This window comes from Lissotriton vulgaris, chromosome 8 (assembly GCF_964263255.1).
Source record: "Lissotriton vulgaris chromosome 8, aLisVul1.2, whole genome shotgun sequence".
NCBI lineage: Eukaryota > Metazoa > Chordata > Amphibia > Caudata > Salamandridae > Lissotriton > Lissotriton vulgaris.
In genome coordinates this window covers 305,428,504-305,446,768 of record NC_141696.1, presented here as the reverse complement: position 1 = coordinate 305,446,768, position 18,265 = coordinate 305,428,504, and the positions used below count along the sequence as shown (strand labels likewise).

The 18,265-nt window shown below is 38.9% G+C and overlaps 1 protein-coding gene across 1 annotated transcript in view; it reads left to right on the top strand.

Annotated features, from left to right (window-relative positions):
• Positions 1–18,265, top strand: part of GBE1 (1,4-alpha-glucan branching enzyme 1) — a 594,445-nt gene that overhangs the window by 304,847 nt on the left and 271,333 nt on the right. The window contains exon 8 of the mRNA XM_086934076.1: positions 8,325–8,423. Within this exon, the coding sequence (XP_086790202.1) occupies positions 8,325–8,423 (99 nt within the window). The remainder of the gene's footprint in view (positions 1–8,324; positions 8,424–18,265) is intronic.

Sequence of the window (18,265 nt, the reverse complement as noted above, 5' to 3'; positions counted from 1 at the left end):
AGGAGGTAGATGGACACTTTGTTTTACCAGTCAATATGGGGCTCTGACCTGGGGGATGTGAATCTACAAATACTTTGGAAATCCTCTTTCGAGCTCTTGTGGAGTATCGTTAAGCCATCATGGCTTCGTAGAAACCACATTTTTACCCTATATAGGGCGTATTACTCCCCCTCTAGACTTTCTAAATTTACAGGTGGTCAGACAGTGTCCTGCGCCAAATGTGGCCAAATCGCCGCTTCGGATACACATATGTTTTTTGAATGCCCAACATTAACATCTTTTTGGCAAGATATCAGCAACAGCCTCACTGAGTCCTTAGGAAGACATGTCACAATGGATTTGTCCCTGATTATTTTTGGAGTGTTGGAAGGAGTACAACATCTACCTAAATGTTTAGTTTTTTATTCCATCCTGCTCGCAAGAAGAGAGATCTGCAGGAAATGGAAGGACTCCTCATCTCCTACTTTTAGAGACTGGCAAGACTCTGTATTACGGACATCAGTCATGGATTTGGCTAGATCTGGAAATCGCAGGAAAAGGGCATTTTGGCACATGATAAAGTGGTCTCAGTGATACATCCGGGTTTCTCCCCCCCCCCCCCCCCCCGAGTCCAATGATTGATCTCCTATGGTTGCTCTTTGTGTTTAGCACCATTGAAACAGCTGCTATCCGGTTCATGCCCGGCTTTTATATGGCTGCCAAAACTACTCCGAGATTTGCTGTGGGATGGCAAGTTAAGATCTAGTGCCTCTTCGGATTACGGTGGAAGACTGTGGGATAGAGGGCCCTCAAGATATCTGTCCCCACCAGTTTTAACTGAGCCAGTTATTCTCCGTTGATTCCTTTTTGGCACTGGTCTAAACGGTGGTTATGAGGACAAAAAAAAAAGAGAAAAAAAAAAAAGTGAAGGATGTATGCTCATCACGGAAAAACATGATCAGCCCAACATGCGTGTTCAGCTGGATTTGGCTTGCTTGTAGATGGTCGAGCTGGGGTGTGTTTGGGATGGGAATTGAGTGTGCTCCAGTTGTTGCAGTGGGGCATGAAATTTTGACTAAAATACATGCATTGTACTTGTTGAACTGATAGCATTTTAGAAGAGAAGTCTACAAAACAATAAATGTTAAAATACAGTTGATTGCCAAGGTAATAATTAACTGCTATGACTAATTACCATGTATGCTCTTCTGCAAAGGGGTTTTGGGCAACGTTTGCTATTTTTCCAAGGGAGATTTCCCCAAAAACTGGAATGAGTGATTCATCTTTTCTACACAAGATCATTCCCCATGGTTTACCTGCAAATTACTCCGGGAATATGAGGCCATGACCCTCCAGGTTATCTAGTAATGGATTTATTCTGCCACTTTCTGCCCTTGTCATGCTGCAATCTTCCCAGAGATTGTATTGGGAGGATGATGTGTGGACTCCTCGTGCACTGAGATGTGGTAATCGGCAGTGCAGCAGGTAAAGTGGCACCAAGACAAAGGGATGTGAAGGCCCCCGTCCACTGGAATTGCACTTTCATTTCACTACCTAAAATAGTGGGCAGAAGGCTCGTTGCAAGCTTACAGTAGGGCCTAAAAAAAAAATCTGACATCAAAAGATATACTCACCGTGAGGATAGGGTACATCAATCACCCTAAGGTTACACGCAGACCACCGTGTTAAGTGCTGAGCACTCCGGACAGTCATGCGAGTTGCTTAAGTGACAAATTAACACTGTTCTGATTGCCAAAGCGGCAGCTTAATGACAAAACAAAGCCCCAACATTGAATTGTGTAAATATAACCCCCAACCCCCTAAAAAACTATTGTTGAACAATTCATTTACGAATACCATCAATCATCTGTACCTTGCTCTTTCTTTTTACTGCACTTTTATCACAAATCATTTCCAGAGGTGCTGCGCTTTTCTAAATGAATGTATCTGTAACTACACTGAAATGTGTTATAACCCAGTGACACTGCCACTAGCTTATCCATTACATTGCATGCCAGGGGGCCTCATTCTTTGGGAGATTTGGGGGCTCAATTTTCCATTTCAGCCTAAGTACCTAACATGAAGAACAGCCTGAGCATTGATCTGTTAATTTATTTAATTTAAATTGTTCCTAGACATTTGTGGAAGATTGGGACTGTTACTGTTTAATAATAAATTTGGGCTGCACTCCTATGACTAGGTGCATGCATTTAGCTCCATATTAAAGACCAAGTCCGGATCAGCAGGGTTAAAAACAAAGTAATTCTTACTGTAGTTAGTTAGTACATAGTTTCTGTTCAACTATTGCTAAAACAGTTAGGGAGTCTATGTGTACCTAGTGCCCGCATCCATTTCTAGTAAAGTTTACAGGAGTGTGACCCATATACTAATTCTGGACTGGGTATGGAAGATGCATTAAGAAACAATGTCCTGACAGGTAATAGTGTATAGTCAATTAATTATGCGTGCACACAGCATTGCTGACACGGAAAGGAGAGTACTCATTGATTTGAAAAAAAGATATTTAATCATCTTATATTGTAACACAAGTTCATGGTCGGATATATACAGTTTCAAGCAGCACTGCATAAAATGAATTGGTGACAACCATAATATACTTGGTGCTTAAAAAAGTGTCTGTGGTGAAAGTGGCGACGCAAGTGAAGAAGTGAACAGCAGGGACGGTGCACTGTGAACAAAGTGCAAGTAATTTACAGTGAGTAGCTCAATTCATGTGACAATGTGATATCACAGTTTACAAAGTTCTTTCAATTTGGTGTTGAGCCACATAGGAGAAGTACGCCTGTTAATGAGCTGTTAGGTCGACGGCGTTTCGATCCATGTTAGTTTGGATCGTCATCAGGACTTGGTTGTCTAGGTTAGGGCTTGCTGAAATAAATTCCGATGTGCAGAGAGAAAATCATCTAGATTTACGCTGGAACTTGCATGGTTGGCTCAGGGAATGCCTGAAGTAAATTCCGATTTGGAGAGAGAACATCTGGGGATTACGCTGGATCCTGCATGGGGGCAGGGTCTGAATGCGAAGTGCTGCCATCGGTAATCAGCTGATGGTCGAGCACGGGTCCTTGAAGAATCAGCGTGCCGGGGCAGGAATGAATCCAGAGGTTTGGGAAGCTGTGCGGTGTGGTGATGAGGCTTATGGGCCGGACTATTTAGTTCAAAGGGAGTGAGGGCAGGCCAATACAATTTTAGCATTGGTAGCATTTTTGTGCGCTACTACAGATCAACGTCCCTTTGAGCAAACACATCACTGTTTGCTGCTGTTTTGAAGGCTTATTTAACATCCCCCTTTAGATTACATTTTTGAACGCTTTGAGAACAGTGCTGTATTACAGCTATGCTGACAATGCGGGTGAATAAAATGCTGTAGAGGGCCATAGTTGGCCTGTAGGCCAAAGTTTGGAGACTCCTGGCCTATAGCGGTGACTTGTATGCAATCAAGTGGGAGTTTAAGACTTGGTAAGAGGTTATATTACTGGGCCGAATTGGCTGAAGTGCATACAGGCTGAAATGGAAGGCCTGTGACATGTTTTAAGGTGCTACTTAAGTAGGAAGCACAGTAAGTGCTTCAGACCCACTAGTAACATTTAATTTACAATCTGTGGGCATGTGGTACACCATTCTAAAATGAACTTATAAGTAAATTTAATATATTCAGTCAGTGTAATCCAAACAAACCATGCTTAGAGGAGTAAGCACAAACGCGTTAGCAATGGTAGCAGTGGTAAAGTGCACAGTCGTAAGTACAGCAACACAAGCTCACCAAAAAGTGGAGGGTAAAGGGCAAAAAAGATTTGGGGGGACTGATTTATTTACAGGAGATGGGAATGCTCACAGACATTCCGAAGAGGTGAATGGCAGCCAAGAATGTAATGTGAGGGAACTCCAACTGTGTTAGTTGGACTTTGGTGCCTGAGGTGGAAGCTGTTCTTTTCAGTTGGTTTCACCTACAACCACAAAACCTTCACACCACACCACTCAAGGTGTATATATAATATATATAAATTCCTATGCATTTCATATTTTTCTCAGCTGTTCATGCATGCCGATTATGCTGATTATATTGAGTCTCTTTGCACTCTAGATATACCCTCAATATAATAAGCAGAAGATTGTAAGTTATCTGAACCTCCAGTGAAGATGAGCTGTCAGTAAAGCAGTAAAGAAGCAAGCGAGGAGGCAGCAAACACTTTAATTCTCTGAAAGCCAAAAAAGCACAAAGATGCAGTTCATGTATACAATAAGACCTTTAAAATCCACACTGGTGTTGATCTAAGAATAAATGAACACCAAAAACGGCAAGGATAAAACAAAAAACATACAAGTACTATACAAAGTTAAAAACAGTTAAACTTCATTCATTGTGCTAATGATTGGTCCATATTAAAAACCATGTGAGTTTCATATAAAAAGCAGATTTAGAGGAGGAATACAATGTTTAAAAAACATTATCTTGGGTTAGTAGGGTAAGGGTACTAAGGACAGTACTTTTCAGTCAACCTCTCCACAGTAAAGAATCAGATATGTTGCCACCAGCATATGATAGGCTAGGAACCAAGGAATGAGGCAAGAAATGTTAAGTCACAGATCCCCCAATCTTACGACAGGCTGTCTTTTGCTGACTTAACAACAGTGCCTCCATTTTGCTTGCCAAACACCGACAACTTCCATCAAGTTTGAGCATGATGTGTGCTTTCAGTGTAGATATGAAAGGTTACATTAAAAGATACAGTGAGCACAGCGAAGAAGCAAATTTAAAAAGTAGAGCACTGACCAGGCAATTTCTTAGGAAATTCCACAGAAGGCCCAGTTTTCAATAGGAGTAGCCTCTGCAGATTTTGTTGTCAAACGTTTTTAAACATTAAATGTCAGTAGGCTTAGAGTGTTGGGAGAGATTCAGCTCTTGTCTTGCCCAAAAGGTAGTGCAAACAAAACAGGTGATGGACCGAATGTGGATCAATGTCACACATTCACCCCAGTCCAAAGATCTGGGCCCAAATCCATCGTTTTTTTGCACTCCACACCACCCTGGGTTAGACAATGGTGATATGCAAATCAGCTCTGACCCTGTGCCCCATGGGAACAGTCCAGTCCGAACTACAAAAGCCATGTCCTTCCCAGAACGGAATCAAGCATCCGAGGACCGGACCGGTTTCGAGGTAACACCTCATCAGCCCAGCTAGCTTGACTCCAGTGGTGTGGTGTGGAGTGCCTGGGACCCACGTCTGAGCATCCCCAGCGCACCCATGGCGGTATTGCAAACAAAACAGGTGATGACCGATCCGGTCCTCGGATGCTTGATTCCGGTCTGGGAAAGATATGGCTGTGTAGTTCGGACTGGACTGTTCCCATGGGGCACAGGGTCAGAGCTGATTTGCATAAAGCCATTATCTAACCCAGGGTGGTGTGGAGTGCAAAAAAACGATGGATTTAGGCCCAGATCCTTGTACTGGGGTGAATGTAAGACATTGATCTACATTCTGTCCATCAAATTGTTTTTTGTAATTTTCTCCCTGAGTGTACTGGGGTAGCTCAGACGTGGGTCCCAGAGCCTCCACACCACTGGAGTCAAGCTAGCCGGGCTGATGAGGTGTTACCTCGAAACCGGTCCGGTCCTCGGATGCTTGATTCCGGTCTGGGAAAGATATGGCTGTGTAGTTCGGACTGGACTGTTCCCATGGGGCACAGGGTCAGAGCTGATTTGCATAAAGCCATTATCTAACCCAGGGTGGTGTGGAGTGCAAAAAACAATGGATTTAGGCCCAGATCCTTGTACTGGGGTGAATGTAAGACATTGATCTACATTCTGTCCATTAAATTATTTTTTGTAATTTTTTGCCCAAAAGGTAGAGCATAAATACTGAGTCTGAATGACAAACCCAAGCTTATATCAGCATTGTAAAGAAAATGTTTGTCATGTGGAGTGGATAGATGACTTTGAACATGAGAATGTTCTCTGTAAACAGATACATACTGAACTTCTACTATATCAGGACTGCATTAATGGTAATTAAGATAAAGACACACCCTGAAAATGATTTGTAAAACATTTTACAAAAAATTAAATAGTTTAATTTCTAGGATTAATTTCACCTTAAATCATAGTAAACCATCTGTCCAGTTCTCGATAGTACATCAAAATTGAACCGGGAATAGTTTGTCATCTGTGCTTTTGGAAACCTGAAGAGAGGACTTCTTTCCTTCTACTGACATACTTTAATTTTCCCGGATTGATTTAGAGAATACATGCTCCCCAACTAGTCACAAGGAAGAGTATTATTTTGAATGGAGACGAATTAGTAACATAATAGATTTTACTGCTGAAAATATGTTGAGGGACTCTCCAGAACATATTTTGAATGAGTTACAAAAAGTTACAAAAAATAAATAACCTGAATATTTCTTTTCCCTGATAAATAGCAAGATTTAACACAATAAATTGATCTATACTGGCTGCAACTCTGCTTTGTTGCATTAAACTAATGCCCATAATTATGATGAACTAACATCTTCAAGATTTGTTTAAAGATTCTTATAGGTTTGCATATAGAAGAGGGATCAATTTCAGGTCCATACTAATCAAGAACAAGCACCAAATGGCGACATAAATGCAATGATCTTTTGTAACCAAAAAAGGAGGAACTCAAAAAGGAGGAACCCATCCATGTCCTGACTGCAAAGATTGTATATGCAAAACAACAACACGGTCTCTCTAGGAAAGAAAGAGCTATTATATATTTTTCATTCTGTAAAAAGGATCATACCATTTATATATTTTGTTTCTAGTGTAGGATTTCCTATGTGGCCAGACCTCCACCCTCTAAATAAAGATTGCATGAGCATTGTTTCAATATTGAAACACAGAATATGAACTCCACTATTGCTAGATATTTTTCTCAAGCATATCAGAATATTTCACCGCTCCTATTTCATATTGTTTATCAAGTGTTATTGAGTGGAGAAAAAATGCTTTGTCAAAGAGAGAGTTTGAGAATCAACTATTTAAATTGGCAACTAATGGGTTTGAATGAACGTACATTTTCTTTTACAGTCATGAATTAAGAGCAGTAATTAAGAGCGACATGGACTGGCTGAGATTGTTATGAGTGTCACTATTCCGCACTTGGAGATAATGTAAAACCTCAAACTATGGATCAATCTGTGCCAGTAAACTAATGTAAATAACATGTTATTACAAAAAACATGTTCGAACAAGAAAATTCAAACACTTCAGTAATTCGTATTCTACAGATGAACTTGTACTGCACCCAGTCTGTTCCAATGTTGCAAACCTTCTTGTTAATCAGTCATTTCAAATAAACATTGAGAAGAATCAGTCTGATGATCAGAATGGAGACAAAGTAATCATGTTTGTGCACATATTTGAAAACAAAATTGGGAATATTATTACAAGAAAAATAGGAATTGTGTTTGATAAATACACACCTCCTCAAACCATTCCAAGATAAATGACAAGTCAGTAGTAGTGCATTAAAATGTGGTATACAAACAGAAAAATGGTCAAATGTATAACCAGGAGATGCCGATGTAGGTTTTCACTGGATTTCTACCCTGTAGCTCTCCTATCAATTGTGTTTTTACATAAAAAAGCTAAAGTTTAATATTTTACTTTTGCATTTTGAGTAACTGTTAAATGGCCATAAGGAAAGCATTGAAATGTGTTATATTATTGTTTGATGTTTAGATACGGAAAGTGATCTACAAAGGAAATGTATGTTTTTATTGATTAATCCATTTCCAGGGAGCCATGTAGCTTCATAATTTATTGGACTTGAAATAAATATTGCATGCACTAGTCTACAGATGAAAGGAAAATATTTCAAAATTTATTCTTGAGATTCTACAGACCTTTAATAGCTTTTTAAAGTTGTAATATTATAATGGATCATGCACATTGCAATGTTCACTGCCTATATATGTAGCATATATGGAATTGCCATAATCATTACCAAAATTGGGATATCTATATTGCCAACAGTGTCATCTAACTTACACCTAGGCAAAGTTGTACTCTGAGTGGAATTATTTACCAGCATTTCCTTTTCTTTCAGAATAGTGCCCTGAGCTGTTGGCAACCATAATTTAAATTATGGTTTAACATTAGAAATGATGTGACAAATAAGCCTGTTTTCTGAAGAGTATCAGTTTCTCACTTCTAGAAATTGTTCAAGTGTTTCCTTGAACCCACTGAAATGGCTGTCTATATATGCAAAGACCATGGCATCATAATGTGAAACATGTTTTGACACAATGTGAATTTACAGGTATGAAATTAGTTACCTAGTAATTTTTCTTCTTTTTAGGATGTTTCAGGTATGCCAGCTCTCTGTTGTCCAATTAAACAAGGAGGCTGTGGCTTTGACTACAGACTTGCAATGGCTATACCAGACAAATGGATTCAGGTGAGGATACACATTTATGCACAAATTCATCTTTAATTTGCAGTGTACGTGTTAGTCTCCAAAGTATGTACATGTAATTTATACACGTTAATTGTACTGAGGGAAGCTTTCTTACGTCTAGGAATATGTTATATTCCATTTTATGTATACTTGGGATTAACTTCACCATGAGAGGCATACACCCTAAAAGCCTGATTCACAGATATATTTAGAAACCTGCTCAGGCTCTCTAACTCTCATGTGTGTAGATTTCAAATGTAAAGAATTCAGGAATACAAGGAACGACAAGGTCAACAACTTATGGAGTTTTCCAGAACAACCCCTGGAAAATGTTTGTAAATTTGTGTTATGCAGTGTTTTTAACACACATGTACAATTGACATACAGTACAACTGAACCCAAGAAACAGTTCCCGTTTCCTGCCCTGGAAATGGATTTACTATGACTATCATTATGGGAAAGTCACCCAAGTATGAGGGTGTTTTAAAAATGTCTACTTGAAATCTGCACTGGCTCTCTATCTGCTTGGTCATGGTGTAGGAGATACTCAAGCACAGCATTGCACCACTGTGCATGAGTAAATTGATTTGAGTGGAAGTTTGACTTTCTTTTTTTAAGTTGGAGTTTAATGAAACCAGAGTAAATAGAACAACAATTAATAAACGATTTAGGGCATAGTTTACAATAAGGTTCATATTAAGGGATAGGAAGTGCAATGGTTACAATAAATATTATATACAAAAATAAAGAGGGAATGGGGAAGGGAGGGGAGATGGAAAATATTATAACTATCATTATAAAAAGATTTAAAGAAAAATGGACTTTGAAATTAAACATTGCATGCAAATAAATATCCAATAAAGATATGACTATATGATTACATAAGTGTAAAACATAATAACATCATTAGAATTTTTAAGAAAAGACAACTAGGCATGTTTGTGGCGGTTTACAGACATCAGCTGATGTATTTACAGTAGTAGCAATAGAAGTAGTTGAAGAAGCAGGATTAGATAAATATGTAGTGAGAAGGAGCCACAATAAATCTTTTAATTGCTAGAGAAATAGGAGTGACATAGTTGGTATCGAGTCTATGATAAAAGCACATGGCATCCCAAAAGGCTTTGTAAGTATTTTTGTTTGCTTGTTTCCAGTTGGTGGTTAATACATGTAGGGCTATAGCTAACAATAAATCTAACAATTTAACATGTGATGGGGATTGAGGACAATAAGGGGACAGGAAACCTAGGAAAATATTTGATAGGAAAATGTTGTTAATTTGAGACCAAATTGATTGCCAGAATTGATAGATATTAGAACAGTCAAATAACATGTGCTTTAAATCGGCATTTGAGCAGGAATAGGACCAGCAATTAGATGAAGTAGTGGGGGAGAAAGAAGCTAATATCGCTAGGGAGTATGAGTTTGGGTAGTATTAGCCGCCCTTGAGGTTTTGTGAATCTTAAACCGTAATTTATCCCATATAGAAACAGTCCAGCATTGTGAGAAATCTTTTTCCCATGCCAGTTCAGTCTTTAATGTAAGCCTTCCTCAGGGTAATAATAAACATTTATGAATAGAAAATGCAGAAGGTGAAGTGTCTAATAAGGGAAATATTGTTGAACATGTTATATGAAGATTAGGGAGAAATGGGATTGATTTAAGATATTCTTGGAGAGAGGGGAGTAAAATATCATAATTTTTAAAAGAATCAGGAAGAGAAAAATTAGACTGGAGATCAGTAAAAGATAAACTTTTATTGTCAAGCAGGAGTTGAGAAATCCATACCAAACCTTTGGATCTCCATGATTTCCAATGGAAAAGCACGATATTTGATGCGCATTAGTTTGTTATGCCAAATGGGTTGTTGAGATAGCGAAGTAAAGGTAGGTAAAGAAGATGGTTGTAAAGGAGTTAAAAGTTTACGAGTATGAGAAATAACAGAGGAACACAGAGGAAGTGTTAGTGGTAAATGCAAAAGTCTCTGGAAAATCAAAGGGGGAAGTGAGGAATCTTTCGATGGACAACCATACTGGGGAGTTTGTAGGGGTATCAGAAGAAAGCCATCAGGAGGCTTGTTTTAGAGAAAAAGCATAATAAGATTTAAAGTCAGGAAATTTAGGTCCTCCATTAGGTTTAGCCTTTTTAAGTGAGGATAAGGCTATTCGAGAGGGTTTGTTTTACCAAAGAAATTTTAATTAAAGTGAGTCTATACTCTTAAAATAATATCCTGGTATATGTACAGGAATCCTGGAAAGAGAATGTAGGATAAGGGGAGCAAGCATCATCTTGATCAAATCTAATCTACCCCACCAAGAGAGAAAAAGGATGCCATCTAGTAATTGTGTCATATAGTGTTTTGGTAATGTAGTTTTAAGGTTTGTGATAGTTGAGGAAAACCATAGTCCTAGTTATTTCAATTTAGAGGGCTGACTGGAAAATCCTGTCTGAAGGAAATAGTGTTTAAGACATAAGACATTAAGGGGCAAAACATCACATTTATGTCGATTGAGGCCATATGCCGATATTTGCGAAAAAGTATCAACCTGATGGAGGAAATGGGGAAGAGAGGTGTCTGGGTTAGAACAGTATAAAAGAATATCATCTGCATAAACAGACATTTTACTTGTTGGGAACCCAGTTGGAAACCCGTGATTTGAGTGTCCTTCTGCAAACAATAAAGGAAATAAGGGACAACCCTGACGAACTCCTCTAGAAAGAGAAAAGTAGTCTGAGACTTTTCCATTGGCAACAATAGAAGCTTTGAGACCAGAATATAGTAAAGAAATCAAGGAAATTAATTTGGGAGGAAACCCTATCCATTTTAGAGCATGAAACATAAATTCCCATCCAATCCTATCAAATACTTTTTCAGCATCTAGAGCTATAACAGTGAGCGGAGAATCTTCGGAAGAGGCCTTGCTAAGAACATGAAAAAGGACTCTAGAATTATCAGAGGATAATTGACCTTTTACAAAGCCAGATTGTTCTGATCCAATGAGTTCCGGTAATATGGCATCAATGCGCAAGACAAGGATTTTTGCAAAAATCTTGTAATCTGTATTAACTAATGAAATGGGACAATCATTTTTACATAAAGAAGGGTCTTTATTATCTTTGGGGATTAAACAAATCATGGCTTCTTGAAAGGTGCCTTGGGATGAACCGTTCGCAATAAAGGAGTTGAATAAGAGAAGAAGATTTGGAAGCAGAAGTTTCGAGAAGTGTTCATAAAATTCAGTGTTGAATCCTTCAGGTCCAGGGGTTTTATCTCGTCTTAGTACTGAAACTGCTTGAGAAATTTCTGTCAAAGTAATATCGGTTTCTAGCTAATCAAAATCAATATGGTGAGAAGGGGAAGAGTTAATTGTTTGAAAATAAGAGGATATATCAGATTAAAGTGGTTGGGTCTCAGGAGTATAAAGATTCTTGTAAAAGGAAACAAATTCATTTAGTATATTTTCTTCTTTAAAAATAATATCTCCAGTAGAATTTGTCAGGGAGACTATTCTAGTTCTGTCTCTGTGTCTTTTTAAATAATTCGCTAATAGTTTTCCCATTTTATTTTGACCTCCATAGTATTGAGCACTACTCTTTAGGAGATAAGAAGTAGCAGTTTCTGTGGATAAGTTATTTAAGTAATCTTAGCAGTAATAAGATCCTTTAAATGATTTAGTGGAAGAATGATACTAAGCATATTCTAGTTTTTTTAATTTTAGCGAGTAATTGGGTCGAATGTTTTTCAAAACTTTTTTTCTTCTGAGAGACAAAATTGATTATGAAGCCTCTCGCAGCTGCTTTGAAAGAATCCCAAATCATACTGGGAGAAGAATCAGGAGTTGTATTAATAGTGAGAGATTCCGAAGCAAAAGAACTGGACTGGCTAGAGAAATTAGGATCTACAAGTAATGAGTTATTAAATCGCCATCTACCAGCGGACGGGATAAAAGGAATTTGGTCAAAATCAACAAAAACCAGGGCATGGTCCGAAATAAAATAGAACCTATCTCAGAGTGGAGGGCATGTTGAATTAGAGATTTGCTTAAAAAGAGATAGTCAGTACGGGATTGTGATTTATGTGGGGGAGAAAAATAACTGTATTCTTGTAAGTCTGAATGACAAAGTCTCCAGATATCAACTAAGGATTTTCGACGTATGGTAGAGGTAAATTGTGAGTGCATTTTAGTATTTACAAATTTGACTAGGGAATGTCGGTCTAAAATGGGGTCATGAGTTTGATTGCAGTTACTGCCAAAAATAATATAATCATCATCAAACGAAAGTAATTTATCAGAAATTTGCAACCAGAAAGTATTATAAACAGAAACTGGACCATATACATTATGGAGAACTTACGGTATTTTATTTATAAGTCACCCAGCGACCATCTGACTACTGAAACATTAAACTTTTTATGACAGAGAATTAGAACACCATTTTTCTTACCCAAAGCTGGGGAATAAATTACACTGCCTACCCAGTACCTCTTTAATTTAGAGGCTTCAGTATCAGACTAGTCGGTTTCTTGGAGCAAAGCAATGTCGGTTTTTAACATTGCCAAATGGGATAGTACTCGTTGTCTTTTAATAGGGTTACTTAATCCGTTAATATTCTATGTAGTAACTCAGAATTTAACTGGAGGGAAATAAAATTATTAAGGATTGAGCATACAATGTAATAATCAATCTTGGATTTAAGAATATTCAATAAATGAGAACCAATGAATTTAATAACAAGAAGACATTGAAAAATATTTCTAAAAATACTAGCAACGATAAAAGCAATAGGAGAGTAGAGAAGTGAGAAAGAAGAGAGTTGCAGATAAATGGATAAAGAGAAGAAACAAGAAAGAGAAGGGAAAATATTTTAAGGAAGAAGAAAAGGAGGAGAAGAAAGGAAAAGAGGCTGAAGGGAAGAACAATGAAAAAATACAGTTTGCCTTTCTTGAGTTACTTGCACCTCTGAATCAAGCTTTTGGCAATTATAGACTGATCTAACATGCACAATTTGCATTGTCAACCTGGCCCCCTATTTATTTGAATCACTAACCGAATTTCAAAGAGATGGTAGGCAAAGTTATTGATAGTGTCCGAAATCTGAGTATCTGTGGTTGCATTACAATGCCAGAAACCGGTCCCCGGAAGCTTGTCTCCTTCCCAGTATAAGAATTGGCTTGATAGTTTGGTTTGCCCTGTTCCCATCATGCACTGGGACAGGAACAGACTAATTTGCATGTAGCCTTTCTGAGCTGGGATGGTGCAGTGAGCTAAAAAACGGTGATGGATCAAGCCCTGATCTCTTGACTGGGTAGGAGTATTCTGCATCATTCAGAAACTCTGTCCATCACCTTTTCCAAAATTGATTTTATCCACACTAAGCGTGGGAGGGTATACTCAGACGTGAGTCCCTAGCTCATTGCACCATCAGGATTCAAGCAAGCCGGGCCGACGACGGCTGAAATGCCAGAAACCGGTCCCCGGAAGCTTGTCTCCTTCCCAGTATAAGAATTGGCTTGGTAGTTTGGTTTGCCCTGTTCCCATCATGCACTGGGACAGGAACAGACTAATTTGCATGTAGCCAGGTTCTGAGCTGGGATGGTGCAGTGAGCTAAAAAACGGTGATGGATCAAGCCCTGATCTCTTGACTGGGTAGGAGTATTCTGCATCATTCAGAAACTCTGTCCATCACCTTTTCCAAAATTGCATTACATATATAACAGAAATATTCTGTATTCACAACTGTAAGGTAGTTGAAGTAATAAGTAGGTGGATTTTTGGCTAATAATACGCCATCGAAAGCATGTAATCCTGTGTGGACATTAGGCTAGTACTTAATGGAGAACAGGACTATGAAATTTATATTTGGGAATGTAAAGTTGTACGTGGTAAGAAAGTGCAGTCGCAGTGATGGAAGCAATAGCAATGTAAAACTGTGATTCATGCTGTCTCATATAATTAAAGTAAATGACAGTGAAAACACATGTAGTAGCACCATTTGTCTTTAAAGTATGTCAGTAGAGGCTGGGTCATTCCTGGCTCCAATGAAATAACATTTCTGTCGTTCTCAAATTGACCAAGACCGGAGTGACTGCGATTCAGACCTGAACAAACAGGTAAGCGCTTTAGTTTTTGTAAATCTGTAAAAATGTGTATCCAGGAAGCCATTTTTAGAAACTAATTTGGAAAGTATTGTAAGCCAACTAATGTCATCTGTGAGTCAAAGAATGGTGGGGAAGTATAGCCATATATAGAAGTATGAACTGTATTTCTGTTCTGTTTATGGCTTTCATCGATTACACAATGGTGCAGGTCTTTGTTTAACCTGAAGCAATTTTTCTATTAATATTGCAGGTTCGTCGTCCACCATATCAAAGCCAAATATTTATTTACACATTGATGATTTCTGCTACAATTGCCTAGACAGTTTTCAGGTGTCCTAAAATACTGTGCTACAGAGAAGGTGAATCCTTCAGGTGCACTAAAACACAGAAATGCTGAGAATAGAAAACATCACCTTCCGAAACTGAGTCAGAGTCTGGTTTCTATAAATATGGGAGCAGCTTTCACCTGAACTAGCCATCCCTTCAGTGAAGTTGGTACAACCAGTGACAATGTGTTGTGCATAATGATCGTGACAGTAAGAAGTTGGTCCAAGGGTAATGAGTATAACCAGTAAGTAATCATGTTATTTAATTCTCTTTCTCATGGTAGTCATTATGTAGAAGTGCATATCCAAGGCATACGAAGATATTGCTTATAGAGATCAAGAAAGGATAGACTGAAGAAACATGAAGACACTCTACAGAGTTGAATATGTTTATACATCAACTAGCATCCTCTCAGACCAGAATATGTCCCATGCTTCTGTCCACAAATCTGCCATTCCCACATTAAAACCAGAAGTAAAAGGTATAACAGCCTCAACATGATGCATTGCCTTGGTGAAATAAATTCACTTTCTGATGAAACCTTGGAAACCTTTTGACCGTAAATTGTCTTCTGAAAAGTGACTATCTAACAGGCATTATATAGGAACTGAACCTTCCTGGGAAAGCAGCAAATTCCTACAGACATCCAGTTTCTGGCCGCTTTGCTCAAATTCTTAAGTGGGAGGGGGAAGAACGAAAGTGTGACTGCCGCCTGAAACCAGTGAAATGTGGAAGACCCCATGGAAAAGACTCTGAGGATCAAAGAGTCAGATCACTTAATTGTATGTCCTTGGTTTCTATCTTACTGTGATGTACTGTTTCCATTGCATTTACCTACCTACTGTTAAGACCCTAAAGAGATTTACAGACATCTTTTGTTCCCAAGTGCGAAGAATAGATATGGGCAAAAGGAGAGAGCATGGAAACACGGAAAATAACACTGCTTTGTTACAACACACCCTCCAACCAGACAAAGGCCTTTAAATAGTAAAGCTACAGGAAAAGGAAGTGACATCAAGCACCACATTAAAGAATACAAAATTGAATGGGAAAGTCACAAAGAAACCAAGGAAAAAGAGAATTAACAGCTGAAGTGAACTAGCAGTGGAGTTGTCTTAAGAGGCAGCTGCAACCCCTCAGGCAGGTTACTGCCATTTTGAAGTTGAAGAGTGCAACAGTCTGGAGACCAGGAGCATGACGAACCCTTCTAGCCTGCAGCTGTGCGTTTAGAACGGGACCTTTGGAGCACTGAGAACAGTAGCCATCACAAAATACTGTGATTCTTGGGTGCCCAAGCAGCCTAGAAGCCGCAGTGCAAAGTGCTTTGAAGGATGGACTTCTTGCTAGTGGTTGCCTCTTTAAAGTCTTAGAAGCAGTACTAATGTGATGACATCCGTTTGACTTTGACTTGTTTAGCTGTTATTTCCTGGATTTTTTGTAGCCGACCATTTTCTAGAAAACAAAGTTGCATAATCATGATGTGACTAAATTTGGGATAGTGAGGCCCGGATCTAGTGTGAGACATATAAGCATGACAAATAGTTATAACCATGTACAAGGGGTCTCTGGTCCCTTTGTTGCCTTGGGATTTGAAGTGAGAGGTAGAGGTCCATGACCAGATTTCGATTTTAAATTGATGTGATTATCAGTCAGTCATATTATCTTTATTCAACAATATCAGACATCAAAGCAGATATACAAAACTTAAGAAGGCACATGATCATTGATTAATAACACATTAAAATACATTCCGCCTAACAAATACATAAAATCCGCAAAAAACATTGAAGAAGAAGCAGTGGGCGTTTAACACTTAATCAGTTCTGTGTAGTAATTCAATATAAAATATCTTTAATCACCTATTCTACAATATATTAGGAAATTCATTGATATCTGCCTTTACAGTGCCACTATAATCTTATACATCATTATAATTTAAATCTGATGGACTATGAAAATCAGTCAAGATGTCAGACGGGGATCAGGAGGCGTGTGGAAAACCACACATAAAAGCATAACCTATCCTCTACCCAACTGAAATTATTTGAGAGCTAATAGACCATGCCCAGCCTAAGAACTTTGCTAAAGCAATGACAATGGGTGTTGTTGTTTCTAAGTGCAATAGTCTAAAGCCATTTCATTGCTTTTAGTTTCCAGTGTTCTGCAAATATGAGTCAGCCACATACGGCACGGAGCGGTATAAGCTGGGCAAGCAAACAATAGATGGGACAGTGACTCCAGGTGTGCGTAACATGCAGGGCAGGCAACCAAGGCCTGCACTTCCCATTTGGCCGCAAATGACCTTACTGGCAAGGTACCAACCCTGAATTGGAAATAGAGCTTCCTATCATATGGTTTAGTTATTATGTGCCAATATGGTTACAGCTTTTGTAAAGGCTTCATATTCAGAAAGTAACCTGTTATTGTTGAGGAATCACTATTCCTAACGTTATCTGTTGCCCAGCTCCATTATCTTTCCTTTAGCATAGCTTTAGCTGGGAGCAGGGTACTTTCTGGATTTTCCCACAGTATGACCATGCCAATATTGGTGAGCATAATTCTAATTTCCTGCAACCATGACACTTTTTTAATGATGATCTACTCTTAATTATATCCTTCAGGCCGACAGCATAGGCTCTTAGTTCCGGTGTTGACCAGATTCTCTGCCAATATAGAAGGGGTCGCAATCTAGCTATATCAGCCAGTGACTTCCTACCCAGATCATGGATGAGCGGACATACTGGTGTACTTTGTGGGAGTTTAGTGATGTTCCGTAGGAACTTATTTACTGATATTGTTAGTTTGGAAAGATTGCTAAAACTCCACAATTCTGCACCATATAACACAGGACTAACAACTTGCATGTTATAGATTTGCAATACTGGGCTTACTGGTTTAGTTATTGAAGTATTGAATTCACTTTGTAGTGTTCCCGCCAGTTGGTGATGCTTCAAAGTGGCCATTTGCAATTGCTTGTATCTGAAAGAGACACATTAGTGATAGATTCCTTACCTTAGAATATCCCCAGGCGTCAGACTGGATCCGGAAATTTTTGCGTAGCAATACCCCTGTGCGTCGGTAGGCGTCGTCTGCAGCTCCGCGTCCATCGTCGGCGTCTTTAGCACCGGAATGACATCGTCTGAGTACTTAGACGCCGCCCATGCGCGCTGACGTCAGTTCTTCTTTTCTCCACTCCAGCTAACGCAGATCCGGAGAAGCTCTACCCCTAGTCATTTTTTGACTAAACTTTTGATCTTTTTGATCATTCTTTTTCTTCGAGGCTTCGACTCTATCGGTGCCGGTAGGGATGCCTTGGTTCAAACCCTGCTCTAAGTGCGACCGACTGATGTCGGTGACGGACCCCCATCGCCGGTGCCTGAAGTGCTTAGGCCTCGATCACAATGACCGCACCTGC